Source organism: Corella eumyota, chromosome 6 (assembly GCF_963082875.1).
Source record: "Corella eumyota chromosome 6, kaCorEumy4.1, whole genome shotgun sequence".
NCBI classification, from domain to species: Eukaryota; Metazoa; Chordata; class Ascidiacea; order Phlebobranchia; family Corellidae; genus Corella; species Corella eumyota.
The window spans coordinates 1,796,646-1,812,905 of NC_137495.1; the positions used below are offsets into that span (position 1 = coordinate 1,796,646).

The 16,260-nt window shown below is 30.6% G+C and overlaps 2 protein-coding genes across 2 annotated transcripts; both read right to left on the reverse strand.

Annotated features, from left to right (window-relative positions):
* Positions 1–989: 989 nt before the first annotated feature.
* Positions 990–4,798, reverse strand: LOC145754600 (uncharacterized). Its single transcript, XM_082570677.1, has 10 exons — positions 4,661–4,798; positions 3,994–4,151; positions 3,690–3,924; positions 3,520–3,616; positions 2,916–3,059; positions 2,643–2,792; positions 2,470–2,552; positions 2,305–2,407; positions 1,844–1,974; positions 990–1,778 (listed from the first exon to the last, which is right to left on the reverse strand). Exons 2-10 carry the CDS (start codon positions 4,129–4,131, stop codon positions 1,747–1,749), a joined length of 1,113 nt encoding a protein of 370 aa, XP_082426803.1. The 5' UTR covers positions 4,132–4,151; positions 4,661–4,798; the 3' UTR covers positions 990–1,746.
* Positions 4,799–5,529: 731 nt separating this feature from the next.
* LOC145755321 (uncharacterized) lies at positions 5,530–7,604 on the reverse strand. Its single transcript, XM_082571547.1, has 5 exons — positions 7,529–7,604; positions 6,794–7,231; positions 6,623–6,730; positions 6,381–6,500; positions 5,530–6,240 (listed from the first exon to the last, which is right to left on the reverse strand). Exons 1-5 carry the CDS (start codon positions 7,602–7,604, stop codon positions 5,891–5,893), a joined length of 1,092 nt encoding a protein of 363 aa, XP_082427673.1. The 3' UTR covers positions 5,530–5,890.
* Positions 7,605–16,260: the final 8,656 nt, after the last annotated feature.

The window sequence follows — 16,260 nt, forward strand, 5'->3', positions numbered from 1 at the left end:
CCTTTCGTTTTTTCAGATTTTTTTTTGCATATACTCCTACGCAAGACGTCATACCATTGTAATGTATTGGATCCCAGTTGCGAAAATTCTTTTTTCGTCTATATTGAACACCATTCCAATAAAAAGCTTTTTTTTTTTTATTTACCTTACCACCTGTCCAATAACCAACGGCAAAAGGATAACTGAATTTTTGTGAATTTACAAATTTTTTCCATTGGTTAAGAAACTCGTTAATTTTATCTTGACGTTGTTTGGACCAAATCTCAACAAGTTTACCCCCGGTGTCTCTTAAACAAGCTGCTTGGGCATCATCCCAGTCCAGTAAAGTTGTGTTGTAGAACGTGATATTAGCTCCACCATCCTGGATAGTGGTAGCTACAAAATATTTACATACAATTTTTTAACATCAATTATTTTTTAGAAATTCAGAGCCTTTTCTAATAGAATGTTAGGGTAAGTAGGGGGTAATCAAAATTGTCCTAATGTCTGTAAAATGACGTGACTTTCTACAACCAAAATTTATATATTTTCACTTTTTCTATGAATTTTAAAATAAGAAATGAAAATACCTTGTGAGAGAACTTCGCTAGTTTTGCACAGAAATAAAATTACCAAACACAACCCGATTAATTTGAAAACAAACATTTTTAATAAAATACTGTGTTAGCAAAACGCGCTTGTCTTTAATAAACTTCAATTATAACAAAATGTATAAAGTCCTTTCATAAAATACCAATATAGCTTAAACATAAGAACTTGCTTCTTTATTCTAAATTCCAACTACGGATATACATTTTGACAGTTCCTTCGCATGATTAAGAGATTTGGTTACATACATCCCTTTTTTATTGCCAAAAGTAAACGACATTTTAAGTGCAAGTATAATATTAAAAAGTTGTTAATAAAACTGCACTTAGAGAAGTAAAAATAAGATTTGCAATAATACATGGAATTTTGTTGTATACCATTATTCTTTTGAATTTGGGAAGACCAACTTAACAACCTAAACATAAAATACCAATGTTTACCCCGACACCGTTCCTATTTAAACTACTTTAATAATCGACCGTCCTTTAATTAGATTTATAAAGATTACAAGCAAATGTTAAACACAAATAAATCAAGAATAAAAAAAAGAATTATGAATGCGGTTACAGTAATTGTTTAAAAAATCGAAAAAGTGAAATAACATTTCAAGTTTTGAAACTTTATAAAAATTTAAAAAAAGATTACTTCTATAAAAATCAATTGGAAAAAGGTTACTCCATATCACCAACTAGCGGCGGAAGATAAAATTAGTCAAACAACTTCCGCGTTCATTTTTTAATTTAAAAATATCGTTATTTTTTAACAAAAAGGGTTCAGGGGGTAAATACAACACATAGCAATAATAATAAATAAAATATTATTGATAAAAATACAATATAAACACTTCAAAAAGTAAAACTACAAACTAAAATAACTAAAAAGTAAATGCGATTAATTCCAATAATATTTATAACATAACTGTTTAAATTTTTTATATTTAATATTAACAGAGTTGTAAATTACAAACAGTTTAACTTAATAAACAGTAAAAATAAAAGACGCTGTGATACAATGTTTAAAAACTAACAAAACGTTACAACAGTATCCCTAGTTTTAATGCATCTACAAAAATTTTACATGTTTAATAAATTGCTAAAACTATCTTTTTTTATTAACTTGTAGGCCCAAATTTGCAAAATTTTAGAACATTTTTGTCATTTAGAGGTTTTCGTAAATTCCAGTTGATATTTCTGAAATAGAAAATTTAAAAACTTTAAATTAGCATAAACAAAATTATAATAACAACATAATTTACCTCCATCAGTCTTTACTATTTGTTTCATCGAAAAACCTTGATTAATATTTGCATACTGTGTTTCGTCGGGATTGAACCCAGTACCTCCATGTGCGATGGAGGATTGATCCTTTGATATCTGAGTTTTGCACCTTTTAAAAAAATTAGCAGAAATTTTTACTCTTTAATCTTTATACCGGGTATGTTATGTAACAAATCCGCCATTTTCTTGTTTACTCTTTAAGTCTTATCTATTCTTGGTCACGTGTTTGCACCTGGAGTCTCATCTTTACGCCTTATCATTATCACGTGTTCTGTATCACGTGACGTGTTGGTTTAACTGTTTAATTGTAATGTATTGAGATAGTATTTGTGTTACGAGTTTGTGGACGGTTGTTTGTAATACGCAATAAAATACTATAAAATATAAATACGGTTTTTTATACAAAAGAATATCAGGCAAAATCGTTACATTAGTTTACCTTTTGTACAAAAAGACAAGAATTGTGGTAAGAATGATCAAAAAAACTACCCCGACAACAATTCCAACAATTAAACCAACATTAGTTGACTCTGGTGTAAGGCCTAAAAAAGATAAAATAATAAAGCATAATGAATCATAAAAAATTTTCACAGCTCTAACAAACCTTTTTTAGTAAATTGGGTAGCTTGGCTTTGTAGAACAGATATTGATCCCTTTTGTAAAGGAGTTGTCACAATAACAAACATGCTAAAAAGTATTACAAAAATATTAAAACCCATTAAAAACTGATGTTTTTGGGTTATTTTCCACTAATTAAGACAGTTTGTAAGTACACACCTGTATGTTTTGCCTGAAATAAGTTTTCTGTTATTTGCAACAAACACAGAATTCCTTGGATTTGCGATAGATCTTTTACTTGTGTGTTTAGTAATATCACAAGTTGTAATTCTTTCATCTCCCAGTGTGATTGTTTGGGTGTCTTCAGCACTGATACATTTAAATATATATTAGAATCAACATCATGTTATTAGAATGTCAGAGCTCTCAATTTTGTTTACAATATTATTTTTATTAAATCATATTACTTTTAGAAAGGATTTTAACTTGTACCTTTTTAATACAAGAGCAAAATAGGCTTGGTTTTCATTGTTAGTTGAATCTGTTGTTGCTGTTAAAATATCATCCAGAGAAAGATTTTCATTCAAATTCATTGAATTCTCTTCACTTTCACATCTTACCACTACCATGTAACAACTATAAAAAATAATAAGTAAAACATTTTAAAAAATAAGTTAATATATTTTACTACATTAAAAAAATAAATGGGGAAGCACCTTGTTTAGGGGAATACACTTGTAACTTTATAAAGTTTTATTAAACAATTTTTATTTAAAGCATATTAATATTAACCGGCAGCGTGGTGTAGTGGTAAGAACACTTGCTACACCATACATGAGGTCATGGGTACAATCCTCACTGCCCTTATGCTGCATTGCCCCTGTGTAAGGTGCTATAAACGATATGAACTCCTGCTGAGCAAGCACTTAATAAGCAGCATAATTACCGGGCAATTATAGTCCCTATAATATCCCAAACTGCCACAGGCAACTCGAGACTGGGTCGGAGTAACTGATGTTACTCTATGTTTAAGTCGCGCATTTGACTTTCCAACATCGAGGATAAAGACATATACTAAAAAAAAAATATTACAAACCTTATTGATCCATTTACTTCATTAACTGCAGAAAGTTGAACATTAATTGTGTTTTTATTTAAATCATCAGTTTCCACTACAGGCTGGCTTGGTGCAACTAAAATATATTTTTAAATAATATTTTTATTTTTTGGTTTATCATAAAGTTAACAAACATTGATTAAACTAACCACTAGGTGCTGATAGAGGTAGCTCACATCTTCCGAGAGCAAAAACAGGGTTTCCAACTCCTAAACAAGTTTGAGGATAAACTGAAATGTTGTGGTGCCGATTGGGGAGAGCAGGAAAGGTGAATGATCGAGCTGTTGATGTCACATTTTGGATAAAACCCTCACTTCTAATTGTTAATGTCACAATTTCAACAGTGTTCGAAGATGTTGAAACTGGTGATTTTGTAACTTCAATCTGTTTAATAAAGTAGCCTATACAAGTTAGAAAAAATAAATTTTGACCCTAGCAAATTTTAAATCTTACCACAAAGTAGTTAGGTTGAAAAGCATTATCAGGCCAAGACCATGTCACCAAACAAGTTTCATTTATTAAACTAACTTCAGCTTTTTCTGGTACATATTTAGGTGTTCTTATTGTATTGGTAACAGAAAGACTTTTCATTCATTTGGTGACACTGAAATCTAAAAAAATGCAGAACAAATTTAAACAAATACAAGTTTATGATCGATAGTACAGTCAAGTATAAATGACTCTTATGTTGATACTTAATTTAAGATATTTAAGTTTAGTTAAATTTAAGATAATATTGAACAGGAAGATTAAAAAGTAGATATTTTACTTAAAAGTGCTACAAAAGCAATGGAAATCAAATCCAACATTACAGTAGTGATTTTTTTTGGAATACATCTTTATCCTCGATGTGGGAAAGTCGAATGCGCGACTTAAACATAGAGTAACATCAGTTTCTCCGACCCAGTCTCAAGTTGCCTGTAGCAGTTTGGGATATTATATGGATTATAATCGCCCAGTAATTATGCTGCTAATTAAGTGCTGGCTCAGCAGGAGTTTACACCGTTTATAGCCCCTTACTCAAGGACGCTACAGCATGAGATGAGTGGGGATCGAACCCACGACCTCATGGTGGTGTAGCTGCCGGCTTTTGGCAGATTGCAGTAAATAAATGCTGTACCTCAATATTATAAGCCTCGTCAGTGCTAAGTTGAAAGAACTGGGTCGAAACATTCATTTTGTTGGGAGTTACATCAGTGAATGTAGAATAAGTTGAGTTTGAAAGTTGAATTCTGTGAACAACATCAACCAAAGTGGGTGAGGGTGACCATTGGACAGTTAAATTTGTTGAACCAAATCCAACACAGTCTAGAGTTGTCAAACTTAATATCGAGGGTTGATTTTCATCTTATTTGAAAAAAACAAAATGTTAAACCTTTTTAATGTTTTTAAATTAATAGTTTATAACATTCATAGTCTAACAATTCTAATTTATAATATTTAAAAAATTCATTAAAGTTGGTTAAAAACACTTACATGGGTATTGACAAATATATTGGTAAATATTAATACATGAGTGAATCCTCCATCTCCAATTTGTTTCCCTATGGATATACACACAAAGATATGAACTTGATGGTAAATCTTGATTCCAATTGGTGTAAGTTAGAGCCTGATTATTTGGCCACAATGTCTGATTATTTTTCCATCTTAACCCTATCCATGCTTAAACATTACAAAAAGTTTATTAAATATTTATGTAAAAATAGTTTTCATAAAAGTTACATAATTAAATATTTTTTAACTAATTACAACTATGTATACTTCTAAATTCAATACCATTTAAATTAATTTTCGTACAACACTACTTGTAACAATCTAAATACTTACCTTTATCAGTTACCCATGGTTCTGCCCAAGTTTCAAAAGAAGTTTGTATTTCGGCATTTAAAATGGTGGCAAGATTTCCACCATTTTCTGAGCAGGTTGAGGAAGCATTGTCAGCATTTTTACGATCAGAAGTTTGAGAAAACATAAAGTAACTTTGTTGAATAACTACATACCTCTCTAAATATAAAACTTTGTAAAAATTACCGGCAGCGTGGTGTAGTGGTAAAAACACTTGCTACACCACCATGAGGTCGTGGGTTCAGTCCCCACGGATCTCATGTTGTAGCGCCCTTAAGTACGGCGCTATAAAGGTACGAACTCCTGCTGAGCCAGCACTTAATCAGCAGCGTAATTATCGGGCAACCATAACCTATAATATCCCAAACTGCCACAGGCAACTCGAGACTGGGCTGGAGTAACTGATGTTACTCTATGTTTAAGTCACGCATTCGACTTTTCCACATCGAGGTTAAAGATATATACAAAAAAAAAAATTAAATAGTCTGTTGAGTAAGCCCTCTTACATAAAAATATATATATATGTAAAACAATATACATGGGGCATCTTACCTTGGTTGATGTAAAAAGTATGGGGTAGACTGCTTGCTATTGCATTGTTTCCAATACAAGAAATATTTCTAGAACCCAAACAACGACCACCACCCACTACAGTTAAGTTACTTGTCACTTCATTTCCAATATTTGAAGTTGTAATCATAAATAGAGAACCATTTTCCCCCCCTATTTTTTGAGTTTCATTGTCAGTTGAAATTGACCACGAAATTGTTGGTAATGGGAGACCTTTTACTTGGCAAGTTAGTGTAAATGTGTTTGCAAAAACTGGGTCAGTTGGTGAATAAGTTAAATTCACTAAATAAAAAATTATTGTATTGGGTTATTAATACCCAACAAATAAAAAAACAAAAGTATTCAATCATTTTTAAAATTATTATTGAAAAAACTTATGAATAAAAATTAATTTAATTTAAAATTAAAAAGTTATAACTTACAAAATTGACATTGATCACCAGTAAATAATTCCGGACAATTACAGAAGGGTTTACTACTGCCATCAAGTGTACAAACTCCTTCGTTTAAACAAACATCAACATTTTCGCAAGTTTCCACAACTGAAAATGTAATCAGCATTTTATACAAAATAAACATGATTTTTATTATTTTAAAATATTTGTATTAAGTGTGTAAAATGTCACACTTTAACATATTTGTATAAGTTCATAAGTTAACATACTTTCACATCGATTTCCTGAATAGAAAACTGGACATGAACAAATCGGGATTCCATCAACAACAGAACAAGTACCACCGCTTAAACAAATTTCCGAATAATCACAAGATGCTAAAATAAAATTTTTAATGCATGTAAATTTAAAAAAACTACATAAACAAATTAAAAAATCACCTTGACAAATGTAATACAATCTTGCTCCCTTTGAATCATCCAGCCATTTACCCAATCCTCCTTGCACATATGGTAAGTTTTTTTTTGCAAAAACGAATAAATGGGATAATGGAGGCTGATTAGGTTCGGGTGAATTCCAGTTATCAAAACTGTCTGCTCTGACATATTTAACATCATTCCAATAAAATGTATTTGTATTTTTATTTGCCTTTCCACCAGTCCAATAACCGATAAGATAAACACTACTAAATATACTTGGGTCAACGAACTGTTTCCATTGCTCTAGAAACTCGTTAATTTTATCTTGACGTTGTTGGGACCAAATCTCAACAAGTTTACCCCCGGTGTCTCTTAAACAAGCTGCTTGAGAATCATCCCAGTTGAGTAAAGTTGTGTTGTAGAACGTGATATTAGCCCCACCATCCTGGATAGTGGTAGCTACAATATATTTACATAGAATTTTATAACATTAATTATTTTTTTAGAAATTCAGAGCCTTTTCTAGAAGAAGGGGGTAATAAGTGGGGGGGATTTAAATTGTCCTAATATCTGTAAAATGGTGTTTTAGTCATGAAGTTTTCAGTCAAATGTCTATTGGATATATAAAACATTTATAATATATTTACTGTTATTTAAATAATGTAAAAAATGAAAACATTCTGCAAACTATAAATTACAACCAAAATAAATATATTTTTCATTTTTCTATATATTTTAAAACAAAAATAAAATTACCTTGTGAAACAACTTCGCTCGTTTTGCACAGAAATAAAATCACCCAACATAACCCGATTAATTTAAAAACAAACATATTTATTAATTTAATAAATTAACAAAACAGCGCTTGTCTTTAAAAAAACTTAAAGTGTAACAACAAAATTCCTGCCATAGAAACAATTAAGCTTATTATTTCCTTAGCCTATACATAATAACATTATCTGCTCCTTTGTTCTTGATATCAACTACAGATATACATTTTGGCAGTTCCTTTCCATAATTAAGGGTTTTGGTGCTAACATCTTCTACTCTTACTTAATAAAACAAAAATTGTTTTTCAATTGTCTTTAATAAACTTGAAAGATAACAAATAAATTCCTGTCATAGAAACAATTAAGCTTATTACTTCCTGAGCCAATACTTAATCAGCTTATTACTTCCTGAGCCAATACATAATGTATCATAAAAAATTTACACAGCTCTAACAAACCTTTCTTAGTAAATTGGGTAGCTTGGCTTTGCAGAACAGATATTGATCCATTTTGTAAAGGAGTTGTAACAATAACAAACATGCTAGAAAGTATTACAAAAATATTAAAACCTATTAAAAACTGATGTTTTTGGGGTATTTTCCACTAATTAAGACATTTTGTAAACACACTTAGAGAAATAAAAATAAGATTTGCAATAATACATGGAATTTTGTTGTATACCATTATTCTTTTGAATTTGGGAAGACCAACTTAACAACCTAAACATAAAATACCAATGTTTACCCCGACACCGTTCCTATTTAAACTACTTTAATAATCGACCGTCCTTTAATTAGATTTATAAAGATTACAAGCAAATGTTAAACACAAATAAATCAAGAATAAAAAAAAGAATTATGAATGCAGTTACAGTAATTGTTTAAAAAATCGAAAAAGTGAAATAACATTTTAAACTAGCGGCGGAAGATAAAATTAGTCAAACAACTTCCGCGTTCATTTTTTAATTTAAAAATATCGTTATTTTTTAACAAAAGAGTTCAGGGGTTAAATACAACACATAGCAATAATAATAAATAAAATATTATTGATAAAAATACAATATAAACACTTCTAAAAGTAAAACCACAAACTAAAATAACTTAAAAGTAAATGCGATTAATTCCAATAATAATTATAACATAACTGTTTAAATTTTTTATATTTGATTTTAACAGAGTTGTAAATTACAAACAGTTTAACTTAATGAACAGTAAAAATAAAAGACGCTGTGATACAATGTTTAAAAACAAAACGTTACAACAGTATCCCTAGTTTTAATGCATCTACAAAAATTTTACATGTTTAATAAATTGCTAAAACTATCTTTTTTTATTAACTTGTAGGCCCAAATTTGCAAAATTTTAGAACACTTTTGTCATTTAGAGGTTTTCGTAAATTCCAGTTGATATTTCTGAAATAGAAAATTTAAAAACTTGAAATTAGCATAAACAAAATTATAAAAACAACATAATTTACCTCCATCAGTCTTTACTATTTGTTTCATCGAAAAACCTTGATTAATATTTGCATACTGTGTTTCGTCGGGATTGAACTCAGTACCTCCATGTGCGATGGAGGATTGATCCTTTGATATCTGAGTTTTGCACCTTTTAAAAAAATTAGCAGAAATTTTTACTCTTTAATCTTTATACCGGGTATGTTATGTAACAAATCCGCCATTTTCTTGTTTACTCTTTAAGTCTTATCTATTCTTGGTCACGTGTTTGCACCTGGAGTCTCATCTTTACGCCTTATCATTATCACGTGTTCTGTATCACGTGACGTGTTGGTTTAACTGTTTAATTGTTATGTATTGGATGTCATTCGTGTTACGAGTTTGTGGACGGTTGTTTGTAATCTTACGCAATAAAATACTATAAAATATAAATACGGCTTTTTATACAAAAGAATATCAGGCAAAATCGTTACAATTGGAGGTCCTGCCGAGATCCTGATCTTTTGAAGCTAAAGTGAATTTACTAGAGAAATTGCAGAAAGAAAAAAACCAATCGTTAGACCCACGCTTGTCGAGTATTATTCAGCAAAATGAATCAATATCTAAGATCATTTTTGTCTATTGAAATAAAGCATGTAGTTGGAAAAGAACTACAGGCAATCAAAAAAGAACTGGCCATCCTAAAAAAGAAATTGTTTAAAAACTACCTGTCAATCAACAGAGCTTTTGACCCCTGGTCAAGATCTAGAGAAATACACTGGCGACACTGACGTTGAAGAGTATTTCATGAATTTTAACCTTATATCAAAGGCCAATAATTGGAATGCCAGAGAAAGTGGATATAGACTTGCACTTAGTTTGTACGGTAAAGCTGCAAGCATTGTAACAAATTTATCTGGAAGCGATCGAACATCGGTGGTAGAATTAAAAGACAAATTGCAAAAAAGGTTTTCTGCCCCAAAGTTAAACCGATTAACGGAGCTACACAGCAGAAAAAGAAAAGATAGCGAGTCCTTAGAAGCACTCGCAAGCGACATTTCCGATATGATTCGGCAATGTTCAATATATTACAACTCTAGTATCGAAGAACTTAAAAAACTTAAATTAAATTGTTGCCTGAATCTAATTAAATACGACGATAAATTGCATTCTGCAATCTTTCACACGCTCCTAACAACAATCGAAAACGCGATAGAAACGGGGCAACTTTATGAACAATTGTACCGAGCGGAAATAAGCATGAACAAGTTATCGAACGATATTTTAAGCTCAGGTTTTTCTAAATTGCCTTGCGCTTTTGATCCAATTTCCATTCCCAGTCCAACGAAACCCAATTTTTCTGCTAAATTGAACGCAACTCAACAGCCTAAAACTGTCACTCCTAAAAATAATCTTGTTAAATATATTGAAATTGTCCATGTTTGTTCGTTGTCAGAGTCAAAGAACAATGATTATATTGAAGAGAAAATTGCCCAGACTCAATTAAAAGACCCTAAAATAGTACAGGTAAAACGTTTTCTTTGTTCTGATCAAAACCTTAAAGTAGGTTCAACAAAATATGATGGGCAACTATCTTCGTAAGTGATCGAGAATGACATCAGTTCAGAAAATGGGAACCAGCTTCCGGTTCTAAGTTCTACTTACAAATAGTGGTTTCAACATTATTGCAGGAAACCAATTTAACGGATGCACACAAAGGCCATAAAGGTGTTATGTCTACACTTAAAATATTAAGACGCTGTTTTTATTGGATATCTTTAAAATCTGACGTCATTAAACTCAGTAAAAGATGTATGGGTTGCAAAGAAAAAAGAAACAAAAATAATGTAACAAATAGCGTCATCACTTAGTTTTTCCTCAATTATTTGGCGTTATTTACTTTGCCTTTAAATTAATGATAAGCCTGGACCCGCTGATAAAAGCGTCACTGTTTAGCGGCATGTGATTGACTTAGGTTTGTGAGTTCCGTTTTACGTAAAGTGGCGTTGTTAACAACCTGCTGAACGGTCGTGTTAAGTTATCGTGTTGTGCATTTTTGCTTGTATATAAATATTATACGCTGAACTCTGTGCGAGGTTATAATTACGAAAAAGCCGCATAGACGACGAATTACGTTACAATAATGAAGATATAAGGTATCTAGTTTCAGGAGAGAGGGTTTACGAAGTGTCAATATATATCCATGGTTGTGAGCAGATCACGTTTGTGTAAACTTTGTTAATATATCGCGTATCCGTTATTTCTTTTTATTACATGTTTTCTTACTATTGGGAGGGGAAGAGTGTAACAAATACGCCATTTTTTTAACTGTTTAATTGTAATGTATTGGGTGTTATTCGTGTTACAAGTTTGTGGACGGTTGTTTGTAATTTTACGCAATAAAAAACTATAAAATATAAATACGGCTTTTTATACAAAAGAATATCAGGCAAAATCGTTACATTAGTTTACCTTTTGTACAAAAAGACAAGAATTGTGGTAAGAATGATCAAAAAAACTACCCCGACAACAATTCCAACAATTAAACCAACATTAGTTGACTCTGGTGTAAAAAGATAAAATAATAAAGCATAATGTATCATAAAAAATTTTCACAGCTCTAACAAACCTTCTTTAGTAAATTGGGTAGCTTGGCTTTGCAGAACAGATATTGATCCATTTTGTAAAGGAGTTGTCACAATAACAAACATGCTAGAAAGTATTACAAAAATATTAAACTCGGTTAAAAGCTAATTTTTTTGGGTTATTTTTTACTAGTTGACATAGTTTATAAGTACACACCTGTATGTTTTGCCTGCAATAAGTTTTTTGTTGTTTGCAACAAACACAGAATTCCTTGGATTTGCGATGGATCTTTTACTTGTGTGTTTAGTAATATCACAAGTTGTAATTCTTTCATCTCCTAGAGTGATTGTTTGGGTGTCTTCAGCACTGATATATTTAATATATAAATTAGAATCAACATCATGTTATTAGAATGTCAGAGCTTTCAATTTAGTTTACAATATTATTTTTATTTAATGTATTGCTTTGGGAAAGCATTTTAACTTGTACCTTTTCAATACAAGAGCAAAATAGGCTTGGTTTTCATTGTTAGTTGAATCTGTTGTTGCTGTTAAAATATCGTCCAGAGAAATATTTTCATTCAAATTCATTGAATTCTCTTCACTTTCACATCTTACCACTACCATGTAACAACTATAGAAAAATATTAAGTAAAACATTTTACAAAATAAGTTAATATATTTTACTACATTAAAAAAACAAATGGGGTAGCACCTTGTTTAGGGGAATACACTTATGACTTACTAAAATTTTATTAAACAATTTTTATTTAAAGCGTGTTAATAATAACTGGCAGCGTGATGTAGTGGTAAGAACACTTGCTACACCACACATGAGGTCATGGGTTCACCCCCCACTGCCCTCATGCTGTATTACTCGAGACTGGGTCGGAGTAACTGATGTTACTCTATGTTTAAGTCGCGCATTCGACTTTCCCACATCGAGGATAAAGATATATACTAAAAAAAAAATATTACAAACCTAATTGGTCCATTCAATTCATTAACTGAAGTAAGTTGAACATTAATTGTGTTTTCATTTAAATTATCAGTTTCCACTACAGGCTGGCTTGGTGCAACTAAAATATATTTTTAATTAATATTTTTATTTTTTGGTTTATCATAAAGTTAAAAAACATTGATTAAACTAACCACTAGGTGCTGATGGAGGTAGCTCACATCTTCCGAGAGCAAAAACAGGGTTTCCAACTCCTAAACAAGTTTGAGGATAAACTGAAATGTTGTGGTGTCGATTGGGGAGAGCAGGAAAGGTGAATGATCGAGCTGTTGATGTCACATTTTGGATAAAACCCTCACTTCTAATTGTTGATGTCACAATTTCAACATTGTTCAAAGATGTTGAAACTGGTGATTTTGTAACTTTAATCTGTTAAGTTATATGAGTTAGAATAACAAAGTTTTAGCTTTAACAATTTTTAAATCTCACCACAAAGTAGTCAGGAGGAAAATCATTATCAGACCAGGACCATGTCACCAAACAAGTTTCATTTATTAAACTAACTTCAGCGTTGTCAACTTTTTCTTGTTGATATTCAGGTGTTCTTATTGTATTGGTAACAGAAAGACTTTTTGTACATTCATTTGGTGACACTGAAATCTGTAAAGTGCATAAAAATTAAAATAATTATGACTATTAAAATAAATAAACTATGTTCTAGTTTGGCTAAGTAAAGGTGCCTCTGATATTATTACTCCAGCTAAGTTTTTAATTATCATTAACCTAGTATATTAAAAGTCAATGTTATAGCTTCAATCGGATAATCTTTAAAGTTAAAGCAGTAGGAATTAAACCTTAGGCCTCACACAGTGATTTCCAGTTATTATTAACTAAATGCTGTACCTTAATATTATAAGTCTTATTGGTGCCAAGTTGTTGGAACTGGGTCAAAACATTCAGTTTGTTGGGAGTTACATCAGTGAATGTAGAGTAAGTTGAGTTTGAAAGTTGAATTCTGTGAACAACATCAACCAAAGTGGGTGAGGGTGACCATTGGACAGTTAAACTTGTGAAACCAAATCCAACACAGTCTGGAGTTGTCAAACTTAATATCGAGGGTTGATTTTCATCTTATTTAAAGAAAACAAAATAATTAACAAAGTAATTCCCAATTTTTTTTAAAGTTAATAGTTTAATACATTAGTAATTTAAATTTTTTATTATGAAACCTAATTAAATTTTAACCCACTTTTTTAAAGTGGGTTTAATAATACTTACATGGATATTGACAAATATATTGAGCAGCGTTAGAACAAGTTTTAACCCTCCATCTCCAATCTGTTAATCTACTTATAATCACACAAGAATATGAACTTGATGGTAAATCCCGATTCCAATTTGTGTAAGTTAGAACCTGATTATTTGGCCACAATGTCTCACTATTTTTCCATCTTAACCCTATCCATGCTTAAATATTACAAAAGGTTTATTAAATATTTATGTAAAAATAGTTTTCATAAAAAAAGTTAACTAATATCATTCTTTAATATAGCCTATATATTTATATACCATTTAAATTAATTTTCGTACAACACTACTTGTAACAATCTAAATACTCACCTCTATCAGTTACCCAAAATTCTGCAGATTTTTCAAGAGAAGTCTGTAATTTAGAATTTAAAATGGTGGCAAGATTTCCACCATTTTCTGAGCAGGTTGAGGAAGCATCATCAGCATTTTTTAAATCAAAATTTTTGGAAAACATAAAGTAACTTTGTTGAAGAGTCACATACCAAACTAAAAACCGAGCTCAATATTATTTAAGTTGTTTTAAATTTGCAACTATAATATTTGTTGCATAAATGTGACAGAGTGATAAAGCTATCCAAAATTGGTATGTTAAGTAAGCCTTCTTACATTAAAAACAATAAATAAAAAATAAATTTTAAAGCCTAACCAACCTTGGTTAATGTTAAAAGTATGGGGTAAACTGCTTGCTACTCCATTGGTGCCAACACAATAAATATTTCTAGAACCCAAACAACGACCACCACCCACTACAGTTAAGTTACTTGTCACTTCATTTCCAATATTTAAAGTTGTAATCATAAATAGAGAACCATTTTCCCCTCTTATTTTTTGAGTTTCATTGCCAGTTGAAATTGACCAAGAAATTATTGGTAATGGGAGACCTTTTACTTGGCAAGTTAGTGTAAACGTGTTTGCAAAAACTGGGTCAGTTGGTGAAAAAGACGACTTCACTAATTAAAAAATAAAAAATGATTGTATATATTGGGTTTTTAATACCCAACAATTAAAAAAACAAAAGTATTCAATCATTCTTAAAATTATTATTGATAAAACTTATGAATAAAAATTAATTTAATTTAAAAATTAAAATGTTTAAACTTACAAAATTGACATTGATCACCAGTAAATAATTCTAGACAATTACAGAAGGGTTTACCACCGCTATCAAGTGTACAAACTCCCCCATTTAAACAAACATAAACATTTTCGCAAATTTCTACGAATAAAATTTTTATTGGCATTTCATACAAAACAAACATGCTTATTAATCAAAAATATGTATATTAAGTGTATAAAATAACATACTTTAGCAAAAATATTAGTTATTAAGTTTATTTTACTTTCACATCGATTTCCTGAATAGAAAACTGGACATGAACAGATTGGGATTCCATCAACAACAGAACAAGTTCCACCATTTAAACAAATCTCCGAATTACTGCAAGATGCTAAAAAAATTTATATATTTAAAAAAATAAATACACTACTTATTTAATTTTGCTAGTTTAAGAAAACGTTTTTATGTATATACATTTAAAAAGTTGAAAAATTACCTTGACAAATGTAATACATTTCTTGATTCTTTCCATTATCAATCCATTTACCCAAACCCCCTTCTTGATTACTTGAAAGTTTGTTATTGGATAGAGGAAAGTTTGTTATTGGATAAACTTGTAAGTAAGAGGGTGGGGAGTCATTAGGTTCACCTGGGCGCCAGTTATTATAACTGTTTGCTCGATTGTATGGAACACCATTCCAGTAGTAAGTGTTTGTATTTTTATTTGTCTTTCCACCTGCCCAATAACCAACATTCCAAGGACTAGCAAATATACTAGAGTCAACAAACTGTTTCCATTCCTCTAGAAACTCGTTAATTTTATCTTGACGTTGTTGGGACCGAATCTCAACAAGTTTACCCCCGGTGTCTCTTAAACAAGCTGCTTGAGAATCATTCCAGTTGAGTAAAGTTGTGTTGTAGAACGTGATATTAGCTCCACCATCCTGGATAGTGGTAGCTACAAAATATTTACATAGAATTTTATAACATCAATTATTTTTTAGAAATTCAGAGCCTTTTCTAATAGAATGTTAGGGTAAGTATGAATTTTAAAATAAGAAATGAAAATACCTTGTGAGACAACTTCGCTAGTTTTGCACAGAAATAAAATCACCAAACACAACCCGATTAATTTAAAAACAAACATATTTATTAATTTAATAAATTAACAAAACAGCGCTTGTCTTTAAAAAAACTTAAAGTGTAACAACAAAATTCCTGCCATAGAAACAATTAAGCTTATTATTCCCTTAGCCTATACATAATAACATTACTTGCTCCTCTGTTCTTGATATCAACTACAAATATACATTTTGACATTTTCTTCACATAATTAAGGGTTTTGGTGCTAATATCTTCTACTCTTACTTAA

Excerpts from the sequence above, each read along its gene's own strand:
- LOC145755321 (XM_082571547.1), bottom strand. The coding sequence starts at position 7,604 with ATGTTTGTTTTTAAATTAATCGGGTTATGTTGGGTGATTTTATTTCTG. Across the intron at positions 7,232-7,528 it reads GAGCGAAGTTGTTTCACAAG|CTACCACTATCCAGGATGGT; the intron begins GTAATTTTATTT and ends AATATATTGTAG. Across the intron at positions 6,731-6,793 it reads ATTGTATTACATTTGTCAAG|CATCTTGTGATTATTCGGAA; the intron begins GTGATTTTTTAA and ends ATTTTATTTTAG.
- LOC145754600 (XM_082570677.1), bottom strand. The coding sequence starts at position 4,131 with ATGAAAAGTCTTTCTGTTACCAATACAATAAGAACACCTAAATATGTA. Across the intron at positions 3,617-3,689 it reads ACCTCTATCAGCACCTAGTG|TTGCACCAAGCCAGCCTGTA; the intron begins GTTAGTTTAATC and ends AATATATTTTAG. Across the intron at positions 2,408-2,469 it reads TACCCAATTTACTAAAAAAG|GCCTTACACCAGAGTCAACT; the intron begins GTTTGTTAGAGC and ends TATCTTTTTTAG.